At 38.9% G+C, this 25,899-nt stretch overlaps 2 protein-coding genes across 2 annotated transcripts in view; both read right to left on the reverse strand.

Moving 5' to 3' along the window:
- Window positions 1–16,449, reverse strand: part of LOC143803853 (uncharacterized) — a 52,175-nt gene extending 35,726 nt beyond the window's left edge. The window contains exon 1 of the mRNA XM_077281618.1: window positions 15,048–16,449. Within this exon, the coding sequence (XP_077137733.1) occupies window positions 15,048–16,449 (1,402 nt within the window). The remainder of the gene's footprint in view (window positions 1–15,047) is intronic.
- A 238-nt stretch (window positions 16,450–16,687) lies between these two features.
- LOC143803854 (mucin-5B-like) overlaps window positions 16,688–25,899 on the reverse strand; it is a 37,003-nt gene continuing 27,791 nt past the window's right edge. The window contains exons 30-32 of the mRNA XM_077281619.1: window positions 23,484–23,818; window positions 16,804–17,009; window positions 16,688–16,762 (exon numbers count right to left, since the gene is read on the reverse strand). Of these exons, the coding sequence (XP_077137734.1) occupies window positions 16,688–16,762; window positions 16,804–17,009; window positions 23,484–23,818 (616 nt within the window). The remainder of the gene's footprint in view (window positions 16,763–16,803; window positions 17,010–23,483; window positions 23,819–25,899) is intronic.

Below are 25,899 nucleotides of genomic sequence, written 5' to 3' on the forward strand. Positions count from 1 at the left end.
TGACGTCGCAGCGATCGTATGAATATCGCTCCAGCGTCGTAGACTGCGGTCACACGTTGCAATCACGGCGCTGGAGCGATGCCAAAGTCCCCGGGTAACCAGGGTAAACATCGGGTAACTAAGCGCAGGGCCGCGCTTAGTAACCCGATGTTTACCCTGGTTACCAGCGTTAACGTAAAAAAAACAAACAGTACATACTTACATTCCGGTGTCTGTCCCCGGCGTCTCAGCTTCTCTGCACTGTGTAAGCGCCATAGCCGGAAAAGCAGAGCGGTGACGTCAGACGTCACCGCTGTGCTCGCTTTCCGGCCGGCTGGCGCTCACACAGTGGAGAGAAGCTGAGACGCCGGGGACAGACACCGGAATGTAAGTATGTACTGTTTGTTTTTTTTACGTTTACGCTGGTAACCAGGGTAAACATCGGGTTACTAAGCGCGGCCCTGTTACTTTTTTTATTTACTTGTTTTAGCAGGCACAATGATGCTATACCCACTTGCTAATTGTTATTATTAAAGAAAACCTACCAGGCAATTCATGCTACCCTAACCTCGGGCAACATGAATCAGAACCTGACTGCATGATTTTAGGAGTTAGTATATACTTTGTAGATCTAGATTGGTCTAGTGCAGCCCCGTCAGTCTCTCTATAGCTCCTTTGTTGCTGAATGACAGATCTTTTACAATGTAGACTCAAGGGATAGACCTGTCAATCAACCTTAGCCTCACTGGGAGGAGCCTACTGATAGCGAGCCAGACTGTTCTTGGCTATAGTATCCAGCTGGATCTTCCAAATTATTATTCAAATTTTTCTTTGAACCACGAGAGTATTTCAGAAAATTATATACCTGGCTGTGATTTTTACTTCCCACAGTTTGAGCAGCATGCATCGCCTGACAGGTTGTCTTTAACAGTTTGTCATTGTATTTTTATGTGTAAATTTCTCAAGGATTTTAAGATCCCTGATTCCTGTGATTCAATAGAAAATTTTATTGCTGGTAGTAGATAAAAATTAATCCAGATCACGGACACACATGACCCAAACTGATATAAAAAGTAACTGTCATTTTAATTGGTATTTCATAAAGCAATAGTATACAACAAAATTAGCAACTTTGCTATATACGTTACTGCCAAAATCTGTTTCTCTCTCCTCCAGGACTGATTATTCATTCTTAAAATGTTAAATTCTCAGGTAAATTCTGCATTCAATGAACATTAATTTTTACATTGTTGAGCTAGGAGATGACAGTTACAACTAATGGAACTCCATATAGATGTGCGGAAATTGAAGGGAGGAACTAAATGCAGAGCCCCTCCTGACAACTGTCATATCGATTTCAGTAATGGGAAAATCTGTCTTCACAAAATACAGATTTTCCCTATGAATTGAGAATTTTGAGACTGAAAGATCATTCCAGGAGGATAATGAAGCAGATTTTTCTGATAAGATATATTAAAAAGTTGCTTATTTTAATGTGTTCTATTGATTCACAAGATAAAAATTATAACAGCAGTTACTCTTTACGTTACAGTATTGACTTGAGAGATGTGGTTTTTAATGAGATGAACACTTGTGTGTCAATAAAAAATCAGAAATATTTATAGCTGTAAAAAAGTACCTATCGAATAAAAACAAGGCGTTCATACCAAATAATAAAGTCACTATGTCATGTTAGATACAAAATGTCATGCCAAATTAGTCATAAAATAGCCTATATAATAGTAAGCTTGGTCATAGTAAGGAGAATCCTAATAATGTCTAAAAATTGTGTCTTATATACATATCTTACATATATATAGATGGTATTATATCCATATACTAATATATTTGATCGATATGACAAAAGAGTCCTAAACTCCTACAATTGTATCTTACATCCATATGGGGATATTGAACCAAAAAAGGACACATGAAATATAATAAAAGCAGACGCATTAGATCTAATTATAAAGGTAACATGACCAATCGTTCAAGAAACCAAAGACTCATTACACCCGAAGCACATTTCGCTGTGGAAACCTTTGTCCAAGTGACACCTTGACTTTATTATATGGTATGAACTCTTGTATATCTCCTAATACCTAATAGAGGATTACAAGACATAGCAGTGAATTGCACAAGATTTTACCCAATTGTACCCACCCTTTTTCCCATATTTGTATTGCCCGCCCATTTATCTATACATGTGATTTTGTATTCTAATTTTTAACGTATTGTAAAAAGGATGTTTTTAGCCTTCCAATATAAAGATCATCTCTGTAAGTGTTAGTATATAGATAAATAATAGTAAAGAATATTACAATCAACCAATTTGTAATGTTGATATTGTTCTTACAAATATTTCCCCATACTTTCCTTTACAGTTAAATAATTTAGTTTTCTCTTCATAATGTTCACATTTTTTACCGGTTTTTAAACTGCCTCATGGATCTGTCTAATGGATTAATAGATCACCCTCTTATGTTAAAGCTGCTAACTGAAATTCATGTACTAGTTCCCACCTATGAATATCTCACACAAGCACAACAGGAGAAGATATGCAATGTAAAAAAAGACAAATTTAAAAAGAATGTAGATCAAGAGTACATCAACAGAATTTACTTACACAGGAAATGTTAATGATACCAATATTAAGAGCAATCTTACCTTTAGTACTAGTTCTTATGGTGGTAGGGGTGGTGGTAGTTGTAGAAGTTATTGGTGTTCTTGTTGTTGGTGTTCCTGTCGTCGTTGTTGTTGACTTTGTTGATGTTTCTGGTGTTGTTGATTGTGTTGTTGATGATATTATAGATGTTCCTATTGTGGATGATGGAGGTGATGAACTTGATGTTGATGTTGCAGTATGAGACGTTGTTGAGACAGAAGGTGTAGATGTTTTGATTGAAGATGATGTGGATGATGTTGTTGTTTCACCACAGATTTTAGAGCAGCACTGCACCCTTATTATATATTTGTCACATACTGGTGCATCGATTCCTCCCTGTTTGGCCAGAAGACAAGCAATGCTTGTGTCCCTGGTACATGGTGATAGTACATCGCTTACTATGTTTTTCAACTCTGGTTTTCCTTCACACTTAATATCACTGGCCATTTCTTGCGTAGAACATATTTCATAAGTAGCAAACTTTAACAGTTCGGAGCTATCAAGAGCATCAACAGAGAAGATGTCTGAAGGTATATCTTCCTTACTCGAAAAATCTTTGAACACTTCGTTGACTATTTCATTTAAAAATACTTTATCTGTTACTTCATCTGTTTTGCTGATTTTTTCGTTAGAATCTTGTCTTCCAAAGTCACGGCTTTGCTCTTCTTCACTGGAAGAATCTTTAAAGAATTTTTTGAATAAATCATTGAAATATCCTTTACTGGGCTTGCTGTCTTGTTGTTTAGAATCTTTCCTACCAGTGTTATGGCCGACATCTTCTTCACTTGAGAAACCGTTGAAAATCTTTTTGAATAGTTCATTGAAATATCCTTTCTGAGGCTTTCTAACTTTTTCATTAGAACCTTTTTGTGCAGAGTGACCATCTTTTTCTTTAGAGAAGCCTTTTGAGTAAATGCCATTTTCTTCACTGGAGTGATCTGTTGATGGATAGATTTCTCCTTCCTTACCTGGGTTTGTTGGTGTATCATTATCTGTCATCAACGATGACCAATAGCATTTCATGGAATATGCATAAGGACAAGTTGTAGAAGAAGTAGTGGAAACACTAGTGGATGATTGAATGATTGGTGTTGTTGAAATTGTAGTTTTACTAGTACTTGTAGTTGTAGAAACAGGAGTAGTTGTTGTTGTTAATGTTGTTGATAAAGTGGAAGTGGTTGTTATACTTGGTGTTGTGGAGATTGAATATACTGTGTGAGGTGTTGTAGTTGAGAGAGAGCTGGTTGTTGTTTCAGTTGATGTTGGGGTTGGTGGTGTTGTTGTAGGTGTAATGTTCGTTGTTGAACTTGAATGTACAATAGTTGTTATTGAGACAGAGGGTGTAGATGTTTTGATTGAAGATAATGTGGGTGTTGTTGTTTCACCACAGATTTTAGAGCAGCACTGCACCCTTATTATATATTTGTCACATACTGGTGCATCGATTCCTCCCTGTTTGGCCAGAAGACAAGCAATGCTTGTGTCCCTGGTACACGGTGATAGTACATCGCTTACTATGTTTTTCAATTCTGGTCTTACTTCACACTTAACATCACTGGCCATTTCTTGTGTTGAACATATTTCATAAGTAGCAAACTTTAACAATTCTGAGCTGTCAAGATCATCACCAGAGAAGTTGTCTGAAGGTATGTCTTCCTTACTTGAAAAATCTTTGAACACTTTGTTGACTATTTCATTTAAAAATACTTTATCAGTTTTGCTGACTTCTTCTTTAGAATCTTGTCTCCCAAAGTCACGGCTTTGCTCTTCTTCACTGGAAGAAGCTTTAAAGAATTTTTTGAATAAATCATTGAAATATCCTTTACTAGGCTTGCTGTCTTGTTGTTTAGAGTCTTTCCTCTCAGTGTTATGGCTGACATCTTCTTCACTTGAGAAACCTTTGAAAATCTTTTTGAATAGTTCATTGAAATATCCTTTCTGAGGCTTTCTAAGTTTTTTATTAGAACCTTTTTGTGCAGAGTGACCATATTTTTCTTTAGAGAAGCCTTTGGAAAATATGCCATTTTCTTCGCTGGAATGATCGCTTGATGGATATGTTTCTCCTTCTTTACCTGGGTTTGTTGGTGTATCATTATCTATCATCAACGATGACCAATAGCATTTCATGGAATATGCATAAGGACAAGTTGTAGAAGAAGTAGTGGTAACACTAGTGGATGATTGAGTGATTGGTGTTGTTGAAACTGTAGTTTTACTAGGACTTGTAGTTGTAGAAACAGGAGTGGTAGTTGTCTTTATTAATGTTGTTGATGAAGTGGAAGTGGTTGTTTTACTTGGTGTTGTGGAGATTGAAGACACTGTGTGAGGTATTGTAGTTGAGATAGAGCTGGTTGTTGTTTTAGTTGATGTTGAGGTAGGTGGTGTGGTTGTAGTTGTAATGTTTGTTGTAGAACTTGAATGTACAATAGGAGGCGTTGATGTTGAGACAGAGGGTGTAGATGTTTTGATTGAAGATGATGTGGATGATGATGTTGTTGTTTCACCACAGATTTTAGAGCAGCACTGCACTCTTATTATATATTTGTCACATGCTGGTGCATCAATTCCTCCCTGTTGGGCGAGAAGACAAGCAATGCTTGTGTCCCTGGTACACGGTGATAGTACATCGTTTACTTTGTTTTTCAACTCTAGTCTTCCTTCACACTTAATATCACTGGCCATTTCTTGCGTTGAACATATTTCATAAGTAGCAAACTTTAACAATTCTGAGCTGTCAAGATCATCACCAGAGAAGTTGTCTGAAGGTATGTCTTCCTTACTTGAAAAATCTTTGAACACTTTGTTGACTATTTCATTTAAAAATACTTTATCAGTTTTGCTGACTTCTTCTTTAGAATCTTGTCTCCCGAAGTCACGGCTTTGCTCTTCTTCACTGGAAGAAGCTTTAAAGAATTTTTTGAATAAATCATTGAAATATCCTTTACCGGGCTTGCTGTCTTGTTGTTTAGAATATTTCCTCTCAGTGTTATGGCTGACATCTTCTTCACTTGAGAAACCTTTGAAAATCTTTTTGAATAGTTCATTGAAATATCCTTTCTGAGGCTTTCTAAGTTTTTTATTAGAACCTTTTTGTGCAGAGTGACCATCTTTTTCTTTAGAGAAGCCTTTGGAAAATATGCCATTTTCTTCGCTGGAATGATCACTTGATGGATATGTTTCTCCTTCTTTACCGGGGTTTGTTGGTGTATCATTATCTATCATCAACGATGACCAATAGCATTTCATGGAATATGCATAAGGACAAGTTGTAGAAGAAGTAGTGGTAACAATAGTGGATGATTGAGTGATTGGTGTTGTTGAAATTGTAGTTTTACTAGTAATTGTAGAAACTGGAGTAGTTGTCAGAGTTGTCTTTGATGATGTTTTTGAAGTGGATATGGTTGTTGTTGCAGTTGTAGATGTTGTTGAATGTGGAACACTGTGTGTTGTCTTCGTTACAGTAGTACTTGGTGTGCTTGAAGTTGTTGTCTGGGATGAGGTTGTTGATGGGGTTGAAGTAATTGTTTTTGTACTTGTTTTTGTTGATGTTGCAGAAGTAGAGGTAGGTGTAGATGTTTCAATCGTAGTTGATGGTGTTGGTACTGTTTTACAATCAGGTATTGAAGATGTAGAGCAACATTGTATTCTGATTTGATAATTGTAACATAATCCTGGAAATTGTTGTTCACTGTTACGACAAATCAGACCCACAGATTTGCTGCATGTGACCTGTTGACCAAGGTCTGCTAGAGAATTATCTGGAAATTCTTTTGCTCTGCACTCGACATTTTGTGGTGCATCGCAAATTTTAAATCCTTTTTTTCTTATGTTGTCGAAGGTTTCAAAATCTCCATTTCCACTGCCATAAGCAGGGTAAGATACATCATACCAGTCTGACCATGTGCATCCTCCAGTGCCTGTACATACTGCAATGAAAAGATGAATAAAAAATCATATATCTTAGTGGCTCATTCAGTATTTTTCAGCCGTTTTCAGATTTGACATTAAGGAATTGCTTTACATTAATATTTCTGAGTTTAGACGAAAAAATGGGAAAGATTCCTGCACAACCATCCAGGGATAAAATGGATTCTTTATTCAAACATAGTTAAAACATTAAAAGGCGAGCTACAAGGCCTTTTCTTTTAATGTTTTAACTACTCTTGAATAAAGAATCCATTTATCCCTGAATGGTTGTGTCACCAGCGGAAACGGCACCCTCAGGAGGAACTCTGGTCCAAATTTCAAGCTACATATTGTCAGCGTGGTAAGCTCCTTCGTCCCTCTCCCCTCCCTGCATCTCACCATTTTTTTATTTAGTTCCTCAAATATGCAGCAATCTACCGTATAATGCAAATAAATAGGAGTTTCAAATTTTATTTACAATTAGAAAATGGAATCTACTCAAAATTCAGCTTGCTAAGTATTTTGAAATTATAGTTTGTTTATTATTGTGTATAATTTTAGTGTGGATTTCACTCTTTGCATTGTTTTGAAATGCATTGGATGAAATCCTTAACAAATCTGCATGTAACAGATGATGTCTTGAATTTCTAAGTTGTAATGGAATTGTGGCCAAATTTTGCCACTTGTGAAAATAGCCCTGAGCTTCACAACAATTTTAGAGCATTTCTTTGTCACCCAGTCATAGTATTTAGGATCCAAATACAATTATATTTCTTTTTTCTAAATTACTACATTGTCAACTAGAAGCTGCTAAATATAACTTAATCCTTGATAGTAAATAGTTGGAAGATATTTGAACATTCAGTTTCCCAATATATTTTAGATTATTGCTCCTTTGACCCAAAATCATGTGCTCTGTGTATATTTCATTTAACTTCTCTCATATTTGAGAAATATGATGTGATATCATGCCATTAATTCAGAATTGATTCAATTTTTGTGCTGTACAATTATTTAATGTTTGTAATGTAAGACAGTTTATTTCTTTCCTGTTCATTTTTATATTTAAGTTAAATGTATATAACCCCTTTCTGTCATTAGACGTACTATTCCGTCCATGTGGGGTGGGCCCTACTTCCCAAGGACGGAATAGTACGTCATACGCGATCGGCCGCGCTCACGGGGGGAGCGCGGCCGATCGCGGCCGGGTGTCAGCTGACTATCGCAGCTGACATCCGGCACTGTGTGCCAGGAGCGGTCACGGACCGCCCCCGGCACATTAACCCCCGGCACACCGCGATCAAACATGATCGCGGTGTGCCGGCGGTATAGGGAAGCATCGCGCAGGGAGGGGGCTCCCTGCGGGCTTCCCTGAGACCCCCGGAGCAACGCGATGTGATCGCGTTGCTCTGAGGGTCTCCTACCTCCCTCCTCGCCGCAGGTCCCGGATCCAAGATGGCCGCGGCATCCGGGTCCTGCAGGGAGGGAGGTGGCTTACCGAGTGTCTGCTCAGAGCAGACACTTGGTAAGCCTGCAGCCCTGCACAGCAGATCGCAGATCTGGCAGAGTGCTGTGCACACTGCCAGATCAATGATCTGTAATGTCCCCCCCCCGGGACAAAGTAAAAAAGTAAAAAAAAAAATCCCCACATGTGTAAAAAAAAAATAAAAAAAAAAATCCTAAATAAATAAATTAAAAAAAAATATTATTCCCATAAATACATTTCTTTATCTAAATAAAAAAAAATCAAACTATAAAAGTACACATATTTAGTATCGCCACGTCCGTAACGACCCCACCTATAAAACTATATCACTAGTTAACCCCTTCAGTGAACACCGTAAAAAAAAAAAAAAAAACGAGGCAAAAAACAACGCTTTATTCTCATACCGCCAAACAAAAAGTGGAATAACACGCGATCAAAAAGACGGAAATAAATAACCATGGTACCGCTGAAAACGTCATCTTGTCCCGCAAAAAACGAGCCGCCATACACCATCATGTGCGAAAAAATAAAAAAGTTATAGTCCTCAGCATAAAGCGATGCCAAAATAATTATTTTTTCTATAAAATAGCTTTTATCGTATAAAAGCGCCAAAACAAAAAAAAATGATATAAATGAGGTATCGCTGTAATCGTACTGACCCGAAGAATAAAACTGCTTTATCAATTTTACCAAACGTGGAACGGTATAAACGCCTCCCCCAAAAGAAATTCATGAATAGCTGGTTTTTGGTCATTCTGCCTCACAAAAATCGGAATAAAAAGCGATCAAAAATATATCCCGTGCCCGAACATGTTACCAATAAAAACGTCAACTCGTCCCACAAAAAACAAGACCTCACATGACTCTGTGGTCTCAAATATAGAAAAATTATAGCTCTCAAAATGTGGTAACGCAAAAAATATTTTTTGCAATAAAAAGCGTCTTTCATGTGTGATGGCTGCCAATCATAAAAATCCGCTAAATAACCCGCTATAAAAGTAAATCAAACCCCCCTTCATCACCTGCTTAGTTAGGGAAAAATTATAAAAATGTAAAAAATGTATTTATTTCCATTTTCCCATTAGGGTTAGGGCTAGGGTTAGGGTTAGGGCTAGAGTTGGGGCTAAAGTTAGGGTTAGGGTTTGGATTACATTTACGGTTGGGATTAGGGTTGGGATTAGGGTTAGGGGTGTGTCTGGGTTAGAGGTGTGGTTAGGGTTACCATTGGGATTAGGGTTAGGGGTGTGTTTGGATTAGGGTTTCAGTTATAATTGGGGGGTTTCCACTGTTTAGGCACATCAGGGGCTATCCAAACACGACATGGCGTCCGATTTCAATTCCAGCCAATTCTGCGTTGAAAAAGTAAAACAGTGCTTCTTCCCTTCCAAGCTCTCCCGTGCGCCCAAACAGGGGTTCTACTTTCCAAAATGGTGTCACTTGTGGGGGGGTTTTACTGTTTAGGTACATTAGGGGCTCTGCAAACGCAATGTGACGCCTGCAGACCATTCCATCTAAGTCTGCATTCCAAATGGCGCTCCTTCCTTTCCGAGCCCTCCCATGCGCCCAAACGGTGGTTCCCCCCCCACATATGGGGTATCAGCGTACTCAAGACAAATTGGACAACAACTTTTGGGGTCCAATTTCTCCTGTTACCATTTGGAAAATACAAAACTGGGGGCTAAAAAATAATTTTTTGGGGAATTTTTTATTTTTTTTATCTTCACGGCTCTGCGTTCTAAACTGTAGTGAAACGCTTGGGGGTTCAAAGTTCTCACAACACAACTAGATAAGTTCCTTGGGGGGGTCTAGTTTCCAATATTGGGTCACTTGTGGGGGGTTTATACTGTTTAGGTACATTAGGGGCTCTGCAAACGCAATGTGACGCCTGTAGACCAATCCATCTAAGTCTGCATTGCAAATGATGATCCTTCCCTTCCAAGCTCTGCCATGCGCTCAAACGGTGGTTCACCCCCAGATATCAGGTATCAGCGTACTCAGGACAAATTGGACAACAATATATAGGGTCCAATTTATCCTGTTACCCTTGGAAAAATACAAAACTGGGGGCTAAAAAATAATTTTTGTGGAAAAAAAATATTTTTTATTTGCACGGCTCTGCGTTATAAACTGTAGTGAAACACTTGGGGGTTCAAAGCTCTCACAACACATCTAGATGAGTTCCTTAGGGGGTCTACTTTCCAAAATGGTGTCACTTGTGGGGGGGGGTTTACTGTTTAGGTACATTAGGGGCTCTGCAAACGCAATGTGATGCCTGCAGACCATTCCATCTAAGTCTGCATTCCAAATGGCGCTCCATCCCTTCCGAGCCCTTCCATGCGCCCAAACGGTGGTTCCCCCCCACATATGGGGTATCAGCGTACTCAGGACAAATTGGACAACAACTATTGTGGTCCAATTTCTCCTGTTACCCTTGGGAAAATACAAAACTGGGGGCTAAGAAATAATTTTTGTGGGAAAAAAATTTTGTTTTATTTTTACGGCTCTGCATTATAAACTTCTGTGAAGCACTTGGTGGGTCAAAGTGCTCACCACAGCTCTAGATAAGTTCCTTAGGGGGTCTACTTTCCAAAATGGTGTCACTTGTGGGGGGGCTTCAATGTTTAGGCACATCAGTGGCTCTCCAAACGCAACATGGCGTCCCATCTCAATTCCTGTCAATTTTGCAGTGAAAAGTCAAACGGCGCTTCTTCCCTTCCGAGCTCTCCCATGCGCCCAAACAGTGGTTTACCCCCACATATGGGGTATCATCGTACTCAGGACAAATTGTACAACAACTTTTGGGGTCCAATTTCTTCTCTTACCCCTGGGAAAATAAAAAATTGGGGGTGAAAATATCATTTTTGTGAAAAAATATGATTTTTTATTTTTACGGTTCTGCATTATAAACTTCTGTGAAGCACTTGGTGGGTCAAAGTGCTCACCACACATCTAGATAAGTTCCTTAGGGGGTCTACTTTCCAAAATGTGTCACTTGTGGGGGGTTTCAATGTTTAGGCACATCAGTGGCTCTCCAAACGCAACATGGCGTCCCATCTCAATTCCAGTCAATTTTGCATTGAAAAGTCAAATGGCGCTCCTTCGCTTCCGAGCTCTGTCATGCGCCCAAACAGTGGTTTACCCCTACATATGGAGTATTGGCGTACTCAGGACAAATTGTATAACATCTTTGGGGGTCCATTTTTTCCTGTTACCCTTGGTAAAATAAAACAAATTGGAACTGAAGTAAATTTTGTGTGAAAAAAAGTTAAATGTTCATTTTTATTTAAACATTCCAAAAATTCCTGTGAAACATCTGAAGGGTTAATAAACTTTTTGAATGTGGGTTTGAGCACCTTGAGGGGTGCAGTTTTTAGAATGGTGTCACACTTGGGTATTTTCTATCATATAGACCCCTCAAAATGACTTCAAATGAGATGTGGTCCCTAAAAAAAAAATGGTGTTGTAAAAATGAGAAATTGCTGGTCAACTTTTAACCCTTATAACTCCCTAACAAAAAAAAATTTTGGTTCCAAAATGGTGCTGATGTAAAGTGGACATGTGGGAAATGTTACTTATTAAGTATTTTGTGTGACATATCACTGTGATTTAATTGCATAAAAATTCAAATTTGGAAAATTGCGAAATTTTCAAAATTGTCGCCAAATTTCCATTTTTTTCACAAATAAACGCAGGTAATATCAAAGAAATTTTACCACTATCATGAAGTACAATATGTCACGAGAAAACAATGTCAGAATCACCAGGATCCGTTGAAGCGTTCCAGAGTTATAACCTCATAAAGGGACAGTGGTCAGAATTGTAAAAATTGGCCCGGTCCATAACGTGCAAACCACCCTTGGGGGTGAAGGGGTTAATAAATTGATGGGTGAAGTTGATAGTTATTGTATATTTGAAAAAGAAATGCTCAATTTTTTTGATATACTTGCTTTAGCAGGCACCATCATGCTATAACCACATGTTAATTGTTATTATTAAAGAAAACCTACCAGGCAATTCATGCTACCCAAACCTCAGCCAACATGAATCAGAACCTGGCTGCATGATTTTAGGAGTTAGTATATACTTTGAAGATCCAGACTGGTCCAGTGCATCCCCTGACATTTTCTTTCTAGCTCCATTGTCGCTGATTGACAGGTCTTTTAACTATGTAGATTCAAGCAAGAGACCTGTTAATCAACTTTAGCAGCACTGGGAGGAGCCTACTGATAGCGAGCCAGACTGTTCTTGGCTATGGTATCCGGCTGGATCTTTAAAATTTTTATTCAAATTTATCTTTGAACCATGAGAGTATTTCAGAAAATTATATACCTGGCTGTGATTCCTGCTTCCCATGGTTTGAGCAGCTTGCATCGCCTGACAGGTTGCCTTTAACAGTTTGTCATTGTATTTTTATGTGTAAATTTCTCAAGGATTTTAAGATCTCTGTTTGCTGTGATTCAATAGGAATTTTTATTGCTGGTAGTAAATAAAAATTCATCCTGATCACGTGATGAACACACATGACCCAAACTGATATCAAAAGTAACTGTCATTTTAATTGGTATTTCATAAAGCAATAGTATACAACAAAATTAGCAACTTTGCTATATACGTTACTGCCAAAATCTGCTTCTCTCTCCACCAGGACTGATCATTCATTGTCAAAATGTTTAATTCTCAGGTAAAATCTGCATTCAATAAACATTAATTTTTAAATTTTTGAGCTGGGAGATGACAGTTAAAACTAATGTAACTCCATGTAGATGTGCGGGAATTGAAGGGATTAACTAAATGCAGACAACTCCTTCCTCTTCTCCCCCTCCAGTCTTCATAATATTTCATCAGACGTAACTGTCATCTTTGATTTCAGTAATGGGAAAATCTGTCTTCACAAAATACAGATTTTCCCTATGAATTGAGAATTTTGAGACTGAAAGATCATTCCAGGAGAATAAAGAAGCAGATTTTTCTGATAAGATATATTACAAAATTGCTTATTTTCATGTGTATTTTGATTTACAAGATAAAAATTATAGCAGCAGTTACTCTTTAAGTTACAGTATGGATTTGAGAGCTGTGTTTTTTAATGTGGTGAACACTTGTGCATCAATAAAATATCAGAAATATTTATAGCTGTTAAAAAAGTACCTATCAAATAAAAACAAGGAGTTCATACCATATAATAAAAACACTGTGTCACATAGATACAAATTGTCATGCCAAATGAGTCATAAAAGAGCCCATATAATAGTGAACTTGGTCATTGTAAGGAGAATCTCAATATTGTCTAATAATTGTATGTTATATACATAATTGTATCTTATATACATATCTTTTATACATATAGATGGTATTTTATCCATATACTAATATATTTGATTGATATGGCAAGAGTCCTAAACTCTTGGACTTGTATCTTACACCCATATGGGGGTATTGAACCAAAAAAAGGCACATGAAACATTATAACAAAAGCAGACAAATTACATCTAATTGTAAAGGTAACAAGACCAATCATGCAAGAAGCCAAAGACTCAACACACCCGAAGTGCATTTTGCTGTGGAAAGCTTCGTCCAGGTGACACCTTGACTTTATTATATGGTATGAACTCATATATTATGTAATACCCTAACAGAGCTTTAAGAGGCATAGCAGTGCATTGCACAAGATTTTACCCAGGAGGTATACCAACCCTTTTTCCCATATTTGTATAGCCTGCCCAAATATATATAAATATACATATACTAGACTGTGGCCTGATTCTAACGCATCGGGTATTCTAGAATATGCATGTCCCCGTAGTATATGGACAATGATGATTCCAGAATTCGCGGCAGACTGTGCCCGTCGCTGATTGGTCGAGGCAACCTTTATGACATCATCGTCGCCATGGCAACCATTATGACATCTACGTCGATACTGTGCCCGTCTCTGATTGGTCGAGGCTGCCATCATTATGACATCATCGTCGCCATGCTGTGCCCGTCGCTGATTGGTCGAGGCCTAGCGGCCTCGACCAATCAGAGATGCGGGATTTCCAGGACAGACAGACAGACAGACAGACAGACAGACAGACGGAAAAACCCTTAGACAATTATATATATAGATATATATATATACTAGATTGTGGCCCGATTCTAACGCATCGGGTATTCTAGAATATGCATGTCCCCATAGTATATGGACAATGATAATTCCAGAATTCGCGGCAGACTGTGCCCGTTGCTGATTGGTCGAGGCAACCTTTATGACATCATCGTCGCCATGGCAATTATTATTTCTGTCTGTCTGTCTGTCTGTCCTGGAAATCCCGCGTCTCTGATTGGTCGAGGCTGCCAGGCCTGGCGGCCTCGACCAATCAAAGATGCGGGATTTCCAGGACAGACAGACAGACAGACGGAAAAACCCTTAGACAATTATATATATAGATACATATATATATATATATATATATATATATATATATATATATATATATATATATATATATACAGTTATATATATATATATATATACAGTATATATATATATATATATATATATATATATATATATATATATATATATATATATATTGTATTCTATTATTTAATATATTGTAAAAAGGATGTTTTAGCCTTCCAAAAAATGCTCATCTAAGTGTTAGTATATAGATAATAATAAAAAATATTAAAATCAACCGATTAGTAATTTTGTTATTATTCTTACAAACATTACCCCACACTTTCCCTTACAGTTAAATAATTTAGTTTTCTCTTCTTAATGTTCAATTTGTTTAATGGTTTTGAAACTGCCTCAGGGCTCTGTCTTATGGATCACCCTCTTATGTAAAAGCAGCTAACTCAAGTTCATATACAAATTCCCACCTATGATTATCTCACACATGCACAACAGGGGAAGATATACAATGTAAAAAAAAACAAATTTAAAAGAATGTAGATCCAGAGTAAATCAACACGATTTACTGACACAGGAAATCTTAATGATGCTAATATTAAAAGCAATCTTACCTTTAGTACTAGTGCTGATGGTGGTAGGGGTGGTGGTAGTTGTAGAGGTTATTGGTGTTCTTGTTGTTGGTGTTCCTGTTGTCGTTGTTGTTGACTTTGTTGATGTTGATGTTTCTGGTGTTGTTGATTGTGTTGTTGATGATACTTTTGTTGTTCCGGTTGTAGATGATGGAGGAGATGGACTTGATGTTGATGTTACAGTATGAGACGTTGTTGAGACAGAGCTTGTAGATGTTTTGGTTGAAGATGATGTGGGTGGTGTGGTTGTAGTTGTAGAAACAGGAATAGTTGTCTTTATTAATGTTGTTGATGAAGTGGAAGTGGTTGTTATACTTGGTGTTGTGGAGATTGAAGATACTGTGTGAGGTGTTGTAGTTGAGATAGAGCTGGTTGTTGTTTTAGTTGATGTTGAGGTAGGTTGTGTAGTTGTAGTTATAATGCTCATTGTGGAACTTGAATGTACAATAGGAGGCGTTGTTGTTGAGACAGAGGGTGTAGATGTTTTGATTGAAGATGATGTGGATGATGATGTTGTTTCACCACAGATTTTAGAGCAGCACTGCACCTTTATTATATATTTGTCACATGCTGGTGTATCAATTCCACCCTGTTTGGCCAGAAGACAAGCAATGCCTGTGTCCCTGGTACACGTTGATAGTACATCGTTTACTATGTTTTTCAACTCTGGTCTTCCTTCACACTTAATATCACTGGCCATTTCTTGTGTTGAACATATTTCATAAGAAGCAAACTTTAACAATTCTGAGCTATCAAGATCATCACCAGAGAAGATGTCTGAAGGTATATCTTCCTTACTTGAAAAATCTTTGAACACTTTGTTGACTATTTCATTCAAAAATACTTTATCTGTTTTGCTGACTTCTTTAGAATCTTGTCTTCCAAAGTCGCGGCTTTGCTCTTCTTCACTTGATGAAGCTTTAAAGAATTTTTTTAATAAATCATTAAAATATCCTTTACTGGGCTTGCTGTCTTGCTGTTTAGAATCTTTCCTACCAGTGTTATGGCCGACATCTTCTTCACTTGAGAAACCTTTGAAAATCTTTTTGAATAGTTTATTGAAATATCCTTTCTGAGGCTTTCTAAATTTTCCATTAGAACTTTTTTGTGCAGAGTGACCATCTTGTTCTTTAGAGATGCCTTTAGAGAATATGTCATTTTCTTCGCTGGAATGATCGCTTGATGGATATATTTCTCCTTCTTTATCTGGGTTTGTTGGTGCATCATTATCTATCATCAACGATGACCAATAGCATTTCATGGAATAAGGACAAGTTGTAAAAGAAGTAGTGGAAGCACTTGTGGACGACTGAGTGATTGGTGTTGTTGAAACTGTAATTTTACTAGTACTTGTAGAAACAGGAGTAGTTGTCAGAGTTGTCATTGTTGATGTTGTTGAAGTGGATATAGTTGTTGTTCCAGTTGTAGATGTTGTTGAAGGTGGAACAATATGTGTTGTTTTCGTAACAGTGGTACTTGGTGTGCTTGAAGTTGTTGTCTCTGATGAGGTTGTTGATGGAGTTGAAATAATTGTTTTTGTACTTGTTTTTGTTGATGTTGTAGAAGTAGAGGTAGGTGTAGATGTTTCAATGGTAGATGATGATATTATTGCTGTTGTGCAATCAGGTATTGAAGAGCTTGGAGAGCAACATTGTATTCTGATTTGATAATTGTAGCATATTCTCGTTAATTGTTGACTGTTAAGACAAATAAGACCCACATATTTGTTGCATGTGACCTGTTGACCAAGTTCTTCTAGAGAATCATCTGGAAAAGCTTTTGCTCTGCACTCGACATTTTGTGGTGCATCACAAATGTTAAATCCTTTTTTTCTTATGTTGTCGAAGGTTTCAAAATCTCCATTTTCACTGCCATAAGTAGGATAATCCACATCATACCAGTCTGACCACTTGCATCCCACAGTCTCCGGAGCTACTGTGCATACTGCAATGAAAAGATTAACAAAAATGTATATATCTTAGTGACTAATTGTGTATTTTTCAGCCATCTTTAGATTTAGAATTTAGGAATATCTCTACATTAATATTTCTGAATTTAGTTAATCAAATATGCAGCAATCTACAGAATAATACCAATAAATAAGAATTTCAAATTTTGTTTACATTAGGAAATAAAATCTACTCAAAATTCAGCTTGCTAAGTATTTTGAAATTGTAGGTTGTTTATTCTTGTGTATAATTTTAGTAAGGATTTCACTCTTTGCATTGTTTTGAAAATGAGTTTGGATGAAATCCTTAACAAATCTGCATGCAACAGATGATGTCTTGGATTTCTAAGTTGTAGTGAGATTGTGGCCACACTTTGCCACTTGTGAAAATAGCCCTGATCTTCACAACATTTTTAGAGCATTTGTTTGTCATCCAGTCATAGTATTTTTGATCCTAATACTATTACCGTATACACTCGAGTATAAGCTGAGAATTTCAGCCCATTTTTTTAGGCTGAAATTGCCCCACTTGGCTTATACTCGAGTCATACCCAGGGGTCGGCAGGGGAGGGGGAGCGGCAGCTGTGTAATCATTCTCACCTGCTCCTGGCATGGTCCCTGCACGTCCCTGGTTCCCCGGCGCCAGCAGCTTCTTCCTGTATTGAGCGGTCACATGGTACCCCTCATTACAGTAATGAATATGGACCCGACTCCATTCCCATGGGGGTGGAGCCGCATATTCATTACTGTTACGAGCGGTATTATGTGTTAGGGCTGGCAGAATGCACCGAGTAAATTTAGATGTTATTATTGGTGCGTTCGCAGCCCGGGGTCCACCGTGCAGGAGGAGAACCTGCTGCTAGCAAATGGCACTGTATGGCAGTATAAGAGAACTCTGTTACTTCACAGAGTCTCTGAGATAGAAAAGCACTGTGTCCTGTTAATCTCACAGGAGTACACAGCTAACTGCTGAGCTGATAGCAGTCAGTGGTCATGCAGTCAGAGAAGCACACACATAATTACTCACCGGAGGTGCCGGTATTCTAGTGGCTTACTTCAGCTGGGCCCTGAATACATGCAAACATACTCCTCACCGGAGGTGCCTGTATTCTATGACCACAAACATACATGACCACACTGACACAAAGCTCATGACAAAGATTGATACTAGCGCATGGCCGTGCGGCCATGCAAACCTTTTATAGCTGCAGCAACTTCAGGACCTTCCTAGAGGACCAATGGGGAGTTGCTTCAGAACCTGAGCGTGTGACCCCTGACCTCCAATGAGAGGTCTTCCTTTGGGCATGCTCAGAAGGGAGAAAGCAGGACTCAGTCCCAGAAGCGAGTCCTCACCGCTGACCAGTACTGGCTATAATGGCAGAGCCTGGAAGAACAGCAGTAGCCAGGCGCAGAGTACCTGCCTGAGCCAGACGCTGGGATCAACATCTCCACTGAGCAGTCTCCACTGTGGCTGGAGAAGAATGGGAGACCGCAGTGGAGGTGGTTCGAGATTCCCCCTGTGCAGAGGCAGGGACTCGACACCTAACAGTACCCCCCCAGGGCCCCCTCCTCCTTGAGCCTCGCTACGCTCAAAGGCTGAATGTGCTCCACAGTTTCCCAGGTTCTGTCCTCTGGGCCATGACCCTTCCAGTCCAACAGATAGTATTTCTTGTCACGTACCACCATGCACCCCAAGATAGAGTTCACCTCGTACTCATCCGTGGAGGAACCCGATGTCCCGGGAGATGACTCAGAAAACCGGGACATGTAGACGGGCTTTAAGAGGGAAACATAAAAGGTGTTGGTGATACCAAGACACTGAGAAACAGCCAGACGGTAGAACACAGGGTTAACCTGTTCCAGAACCTTGAAAGGTCCAATGTAACGAGGCGCAAACTTAGTGGACTCAACTCACAGCCTCATGTTACTGGCAGAGAGCCATGCTAAGTCACCAGGAGCGAAGGTTGGAGCGGGGCGCCGGTGTGTATCAGCAGAAACCCTCATTCTCTCCTTGTAGGCTCGAATGGCATCCTGTGTGCGGTCCCAAATGTCACGTGCCTCCACTGCCCAGTCTGCCACCCTGGAATTGGTGGATGACATGGGCATGGGCACAGGGACACACAGATGCTGGTCGTAATCAAGGAGAAATGGAGTCTGCACAGTGGAGTCGGCTATGGCGTTGTTCAAGGCAAATTCCGCCCAAGGTAGCAAGGATGCCCAGTCATCCTGCCTAGCAGAGATAAAATGTCACAGGTATGTCACCAGAATCAGGCTGGCCCTCTCTACCAACCCTTTCGTCTCGGGATGGTATGCAGAAGAGAGATTCAGCTCAATGCAGAGTAAACGACAGAGCTCTCTCCAAAACCGTGAAGCAAACTGGGGACCCCGGTCACTGACAATTTTTTCAGGCATGTCATGTGGATGGAAAATATATTTTGTGAACAACGCCGCCAAGGCCCGTGCAGAAGATAACCGTGGAAGCGGCACCAAGTGCACAGTTTTAGAGAAATGATTGGTGACTACCCAGATAATGGTGCAGCTACGAGACTTAGGTAAGCCCACCACGAAGTCCATCCCGACCATCTCCCAGGGCCCATCTCCCACCAGCTTGGGGTAAAGTAGCCCAGCAGGCCATTGCCAAGGAGATCGACTCCTGGCGCAGGAGACACATGCCCGGATATAATCCCCGACATCACGAGCCATATGCGGCCACCAATATGTTCTCGCCAGAAGCTCAAATGTCCTCTTGGTCCCAAAATGTCCACCGACCCTGGACGAATGAGCCCAAGAGAAAACCTCCGGTCGCAGATTTGAAGGTACAAAAGTCTTGCCCGGGGGCTTCAGGACCTGAGCGTGTAACACCTGACCTCCAATGAGAGGTCTTCCTTTGGGCATGCTCAGAAGGGAGAAAGCAGAAGCGAGTTCTCACCGCTGACCAGTACTGGCTATAATGGCAGAGCCTGGAAGAACAGCAGTAGCCAGTTGCAGAGTATCTGCCTGAGCCTGATGCTGGGACCGACATCTCCGCTGAACAGGCTCCACTGCGGCTGGAGAAGAATGGGAGACCGCAGCGGAGGTGGTTCAAGATTCCCCCTGTGCAGAGGCGGGAACTCGACACCTAACATTATGTGACCACTCAATACAGGAAGAAGCTGCCAGGGAACCAGGGACCACGCCAGGAGCAGGTGAGTATAACAGGTCAGTGTGCGATATTCACCTGTCCCTCGTTCCACCACTGTCCGCCGCTGCATCTTCCCCATCCTCTGCAGTGATGCTCAGGTCAGAGGGTGCGATGACGTGATTAGTGTGCACCGCCCTCTGCCTGAACATCAGTGCAGAGGACGGGGAAGACACAGCGGTGGATGGCGGTGGAACGCAGACAGGTGAATATAGCAAGTGCCGGGGGCCTGAGGAATGAGCAATGAGTGGTGAGTATGTGATTTTTTTTTTTAATTCCAGCAACAGCATATGGGGCAAATGTCTGTATGGAGCATCTTATGGTGCCATAATCAACGTTTGTGCAGCAGTATATAAGGCAAATATCTTTATGAAGCATCTTATGGGGCCATAATCAATGTTTGTGCAGCTTTATATGGGGCAAATATCTTTATGGAGCATCTTATGGGGCCATAATCTGCATTTGTGCAGCATTATATGGGGCAAATGTCTGTATGGAGCATCTTATGGGGCCATAATCAACGTTTGTGCAGCTTTATATGGGGCAAATATCTTTATGGAGCATCTTATGGGGCCATAATCTGCATTTGTGCAGCATTATATGGGGCAAATGTCTGTATTGAGCATTTTATGGGGTCATAATCAACATTTGTGCAGCAGTATATGGGGCATATTTTAATATGGAGCATTTTATGGGGCCATCATAAACTTTATGGAGCACTATATGGGGCTCCTGATTCAATATGGAACCTACTGATGTCTGATATAATTTTACTTTTATTGGTATCTATTTTTGTTTTTGACATTTACCAGTACCTGCTGCGTTTTCCACCCTAGGCTTATACTCGAGTCATTAAGCTTTCCCAGTTTTTTGTGGCAAAATTAGGGGTCTCAGCTTATACTTGGGTCGGCTTATACTCGAATATATACTGTATATTCCTTTTTTTTTCTAAATGACTAGATTGTCAACTACAGGCAGCTAAATGTAACTTAATTTTTTTATAGAAAATAGTTTGAAGATATTTGAACATTTAGCTTCCCAATATATATTAGATTATTGCTCCTTTGACACAAAATCATGTGATATGTGTATATTTTACTTAATTGCTTTCATATTTGTGAAACAAGATGTGATACCATGCCATTAATTCAAAATTGTTTCAATTTTTGTGCTGTACAATTGTATAATGTTTGTAATGTAAGACAGTTTATTTCTTTCCTTTTTTATATATTTTAGTTAAACTAACTTAATAAATTGATGGGTGAAGTCTATAATTATTGTATATTTGAAGGAGAAATGTTCAAACTTTTTTTATTTACTTTTTTTAGCAGGCAACATCATGCTATACCCACATGCTAATTGATATTATTAAAGAAAATCTATCATGCAATTCATGCTACCCAAACCTCAGCCAACATGAATCAGAACCTTGCTGCATGATTTTAGGAGTTAGTATTTACTTTGAAGATCCAGACAGGTCAGGTGCAGCCCCGGAAAGTTTCTCTCTAGCTCCATGGTTGCTGATTGACAGGTCTTTAAGAATGTAGACTCTAGCGATAGACCTGTCAATCAACTTCATCAGACCTGGGAGGAGCCTACTGATAGCGAGTCAGACTGTTCTTGGTATCCAGCTGGATCTTCCAAATTATTATCCAACACTATCTTTGAACCCCAGAGTAATTCAGAGAATTATACACCTGGTTGTGATTCCTGCTTCCCACAGTTTGAGCAGCATGCATCGCCTGACAGGTTGCCTTTAACAGTTTGTCATTGTATTTTTATGTGTAAATTTCTCAAGGATTTTCAATTCACGTTTGCGTGATTCAATAGGAATTTTTATTGCTGGTAGTAGATAAAAATTCATCCTGATCATGTGATGGACACACATGACCCAAACTGATATAAAAAATAACTGTCATTTTAATTGGTATGTCATAAAGCAATAGTACACAACAAAATTAGCAACTTTGCTATATACTTTACTGCCAAAATCTGTTTCTCTCTATGCCAGGACTGATAATTCATTCTCACATTTTTTAATTCTCAGGTAAAATCGGCATTCAATGAACATTCATTGTTACATTGTTGGGCTAGGAGATGACAGTTACAACTAATGAAACTCCATGTAGATGGGCGGGAATTGAAGGGAGGAGCTAAATGCAGAGCCCCTCCTGCCACTTCTCCCCCTCCAGTCTTCATAAAATTTCATCAGTCGCAGCTCTCATCTTTGACCTCAGTAATGGGAAAAATCTGTCTTCACAAAATACAGATTTTCCCTATGAATTGAGAATTTTGAGACCAGGAGGGTAAAGAAGCAGATTTTTCTGATAAGATATATTACAAAATTGCGTATTTTCATGTTGTCTATTGATTTACAAGATAAAAATTAAAACAAGTTACTCTTTATGTTACAGTATGAATTTGAGAGCTGTGTTTTTTAATGTGGTGAACACTTGTGTGTCACTCAAATATCAGAAATATTTGAATCTGTATAAAAAAAGTACCAATCGAATAAAATCAAGGAGTTCATACCATATAATAAAGACACAGTGTCACATAGATACAAATTGTCATGCCAAATTAGTCAATAAAAGCCCATATAATAGTGAGCTTGGTCACTGTAAGAAAAATCTTAATAACTTCTACCAATTGTATACTCATATAGATGGTATTTTATCCATGTAGTACTATATTTTATATGACAAAAGAGTCATAAACTCTTACAGCTATATCTTACATCCATATGGAGGTACTCAACCAATAAAGGAACACATGAAACTTTATAAGAAAAGCAGACACAATAGAAAGCCAGGTATACATCACACTCGAAGCACATTTCGCTGTAGAAAGCTTTGTCCAGGTGTCACATTGACTTTATTATATGGTATGAACTCCTATATATCCTCTAATACCTAACAGATCTTAAAGAGACATAGCAGTGCATTGCACTAGATTTTACCCAGGTATACCCACCTTTTTTTCCCGTATTCGTATTCCTCTGCCTATATATATATATATATATATATATATATATATATATATATATATATATATATATATATACATACATATATGCTCCATGACTCTATTGGATCACCCAGCAGCTATCTTAAGTTCAAGCACTAATTCCCACCTATGATCATCTCACACATGCACAAGAGAAGATATACAATGAAAAAAGCCAAATTTAAAAAGAATATAGATCCAGAGCAAATCAACAGAGTTTACTGACAAAGGAAATCTTAATGATTCTAATATTAAAAGTAATCTTACCTTTAGTACTAGTGCTGACGGTGGAAGTTGTAGAGGTTATTGGTGTTGTTGTTGGTGTTCCTGTTGTGGATGGTGGTGGTGGTACTGATGGTGATGTTTCTGATGTTGATTGTGTTGTTGATGATATTATAGGTGTTCCTGTTGTGGATGATGGTGGTGGTGATGATGGTCCTGATGTTGATGTTCCTGGTGTTGTTGATGATATTATAGGTGTTCCTGTTGAGGATGATGGCGGTGTTCCTGATGTTGATATTTCTGGTGTTGTTGATTGTGTTGTTAATGATATTACAGGTGTTCCTGTTAGCGGTGTTGTTGTTGGTGTTGTTACAGGTGTTGTAGTGGAAAAGCTGAAAACTGTTGTAGGCGTAGTTGTAACTAATCTACAATCTGTGTTGGATCTACTGATATTTCCTTTAATGCAGTATGCTTCAATGCATCCACCAATGCCATCAGTTGTATTGTATATAAGTTCCGGTGTTCTGAATATTTTCCCTTCATACAAACAACATTCTGCAAAAAAATGTAGTCTATTACTAAGTTTGAACACCCATTTTAGTTTCACTGAGTTATTACAATATGTATTAAAACAAATAAAGCAGGACAAACACAAAGATGACTAGCTATTATCAAAGAAAGTCGCTACTGACCATATGAATGACCCAACATGTAATTTACTGGCATACACTCTTTATATTAACTCTATGCTGTGGTTTATAATGGGAGGGTCTCAAGCTAAAGGCTAGAGATCATTTGATCTTTTGAAATTCCAATAAGCCGAATGCTCCCTAAAAATTCGGTTTGCGGTGAATAAATTTGCCCAAATCTCAATACTGAAAAGTTTGTAATTGCTTATAAATACACATGAGGGAGGAGAGAGAGAGAATCATGCTGACCATAACAGCTTATATTCTACTGGAGAAAAACAGAGAGAGAGCGCGAGGACCCGGCTGATCATAAGAGCTCAAACTCTACATGAGAAATATAGAACCCGCTGATTGTAAAAGCTTGCAGTCTACAAGAGAGAGAGAGCCATGTTGACCATAATAACTTCTTAATTCTCTAAAGAACAGTGGGCGAGAAAGATGGCCCCACTGACTGTAAGAGCTTGAACTCTACAGGAGAGAGACAACCCCACTGGCCATAATAGCTTACACTCTACAAGAGAGAGAGGACCCTGCTGGTCATAATATCTTAGACTCTACAGGAGAGAGAGGGGACCCCGCTGGCCATAAGAGCTTACAATCTACAAGAGATAGAGGGAACCTCACTGACCATAAGAGCTTACACTCTTACCCAGTAACTCTGGAGATGGAAAAAAAACTCTACTGTACAAACTGTGCTCCTCTTGTAACCCTGATCTGTGATGGCCCCGGTAGGGACCACCACTGTACAAGATATTCCATGAAATGTCGTAGCTGCAGGGTATTGTGGGAAGGGCACGCGGCAGCCCTAAGTGACATTAGCCCACTTTAACAGAGAGGCAAATGGTGCTGGGCAAGATTTTTTTGTGTACCGCAAATTGAATCAGAGATGTTTGAATTGTGGTGAAACTGAGAATTTTAGGAAATTCGTTTCACTTTTACATGGATAGATCGTCTCATCTCTACTACTTTGGTGCAAAAAACAGATCCAAAAAAGAGCTACAGATGCAGCAGTGATCAAGCAGGCAGCCAAGGGATGCTACAACTACAATGTTATAGCATGCCATGTTATTGGCTCCTTTATTTGCACAATTGCACTTATTTTCTTTGTATGATGAGCAACCATGGTATAGCATGCAGCATAGGGCACACCATCTGTCAATCTGCACACGTTAGACCAAAACGTTCCAGCTTGGATCTTATATACTATTTTATTACAGATATGTGATGAGACTTAACAAAAGATTGTTATTTTTCATGTACTTTGCATCTCCTCATTTAATAAGTGCATTTTAGATGAGGAGATGCACTTATATTGTCTTAGATCTTTAAACACTTGATAAGTACATGAATGTTCTTACCTTCATAAGTACACTGTCTGCCAGCTGGAGTACACAAGCTGAAATTGAAAAAAGATCAAACATATATATTTTACTTGTATTTTTTAATAGAATTAATCAATAAAACCTAAATCAATACAATTTTTTTTAATTTCCATCACTTTTGGCTGGCTTACAAAGATGCTTTTGGGCAGACTCAGTTATTCTTTTATTGTTCTCGGCCATTAAAATCAGTGTCAGAAATACATGGCTACAAGTCACTCTTACTCCTTCCAACGCCATTAAATGCTAAAGGAAACTATCAAAGTTCATAGTAAAAGTTGGACTAATATAATTTGTTCTGTTTTAATTTAATTTACCAGTGAGATTTAGTCTGTATTCACACATCCATGCCAGATGTGTATGTGGTCCAACTTTTAATTAGAATTAATTGGGATGAATGTATGTACACATT

Source organism: Ranitomeya variabilis, chromosome 2 (genome assembly GCF_051348905.1).
Source record: "Ranitomeya variabilis isolate aRanVar5 chromosome 2, aRanVar5.hap1, whole genome shotgun sequence".
Lineage (NCBI taxonomy): Eukaryota > Metazoa > Chordata > Amphibia > Anura > Dendrobatidae > Ranitomeya > Ranitomeya variabilis.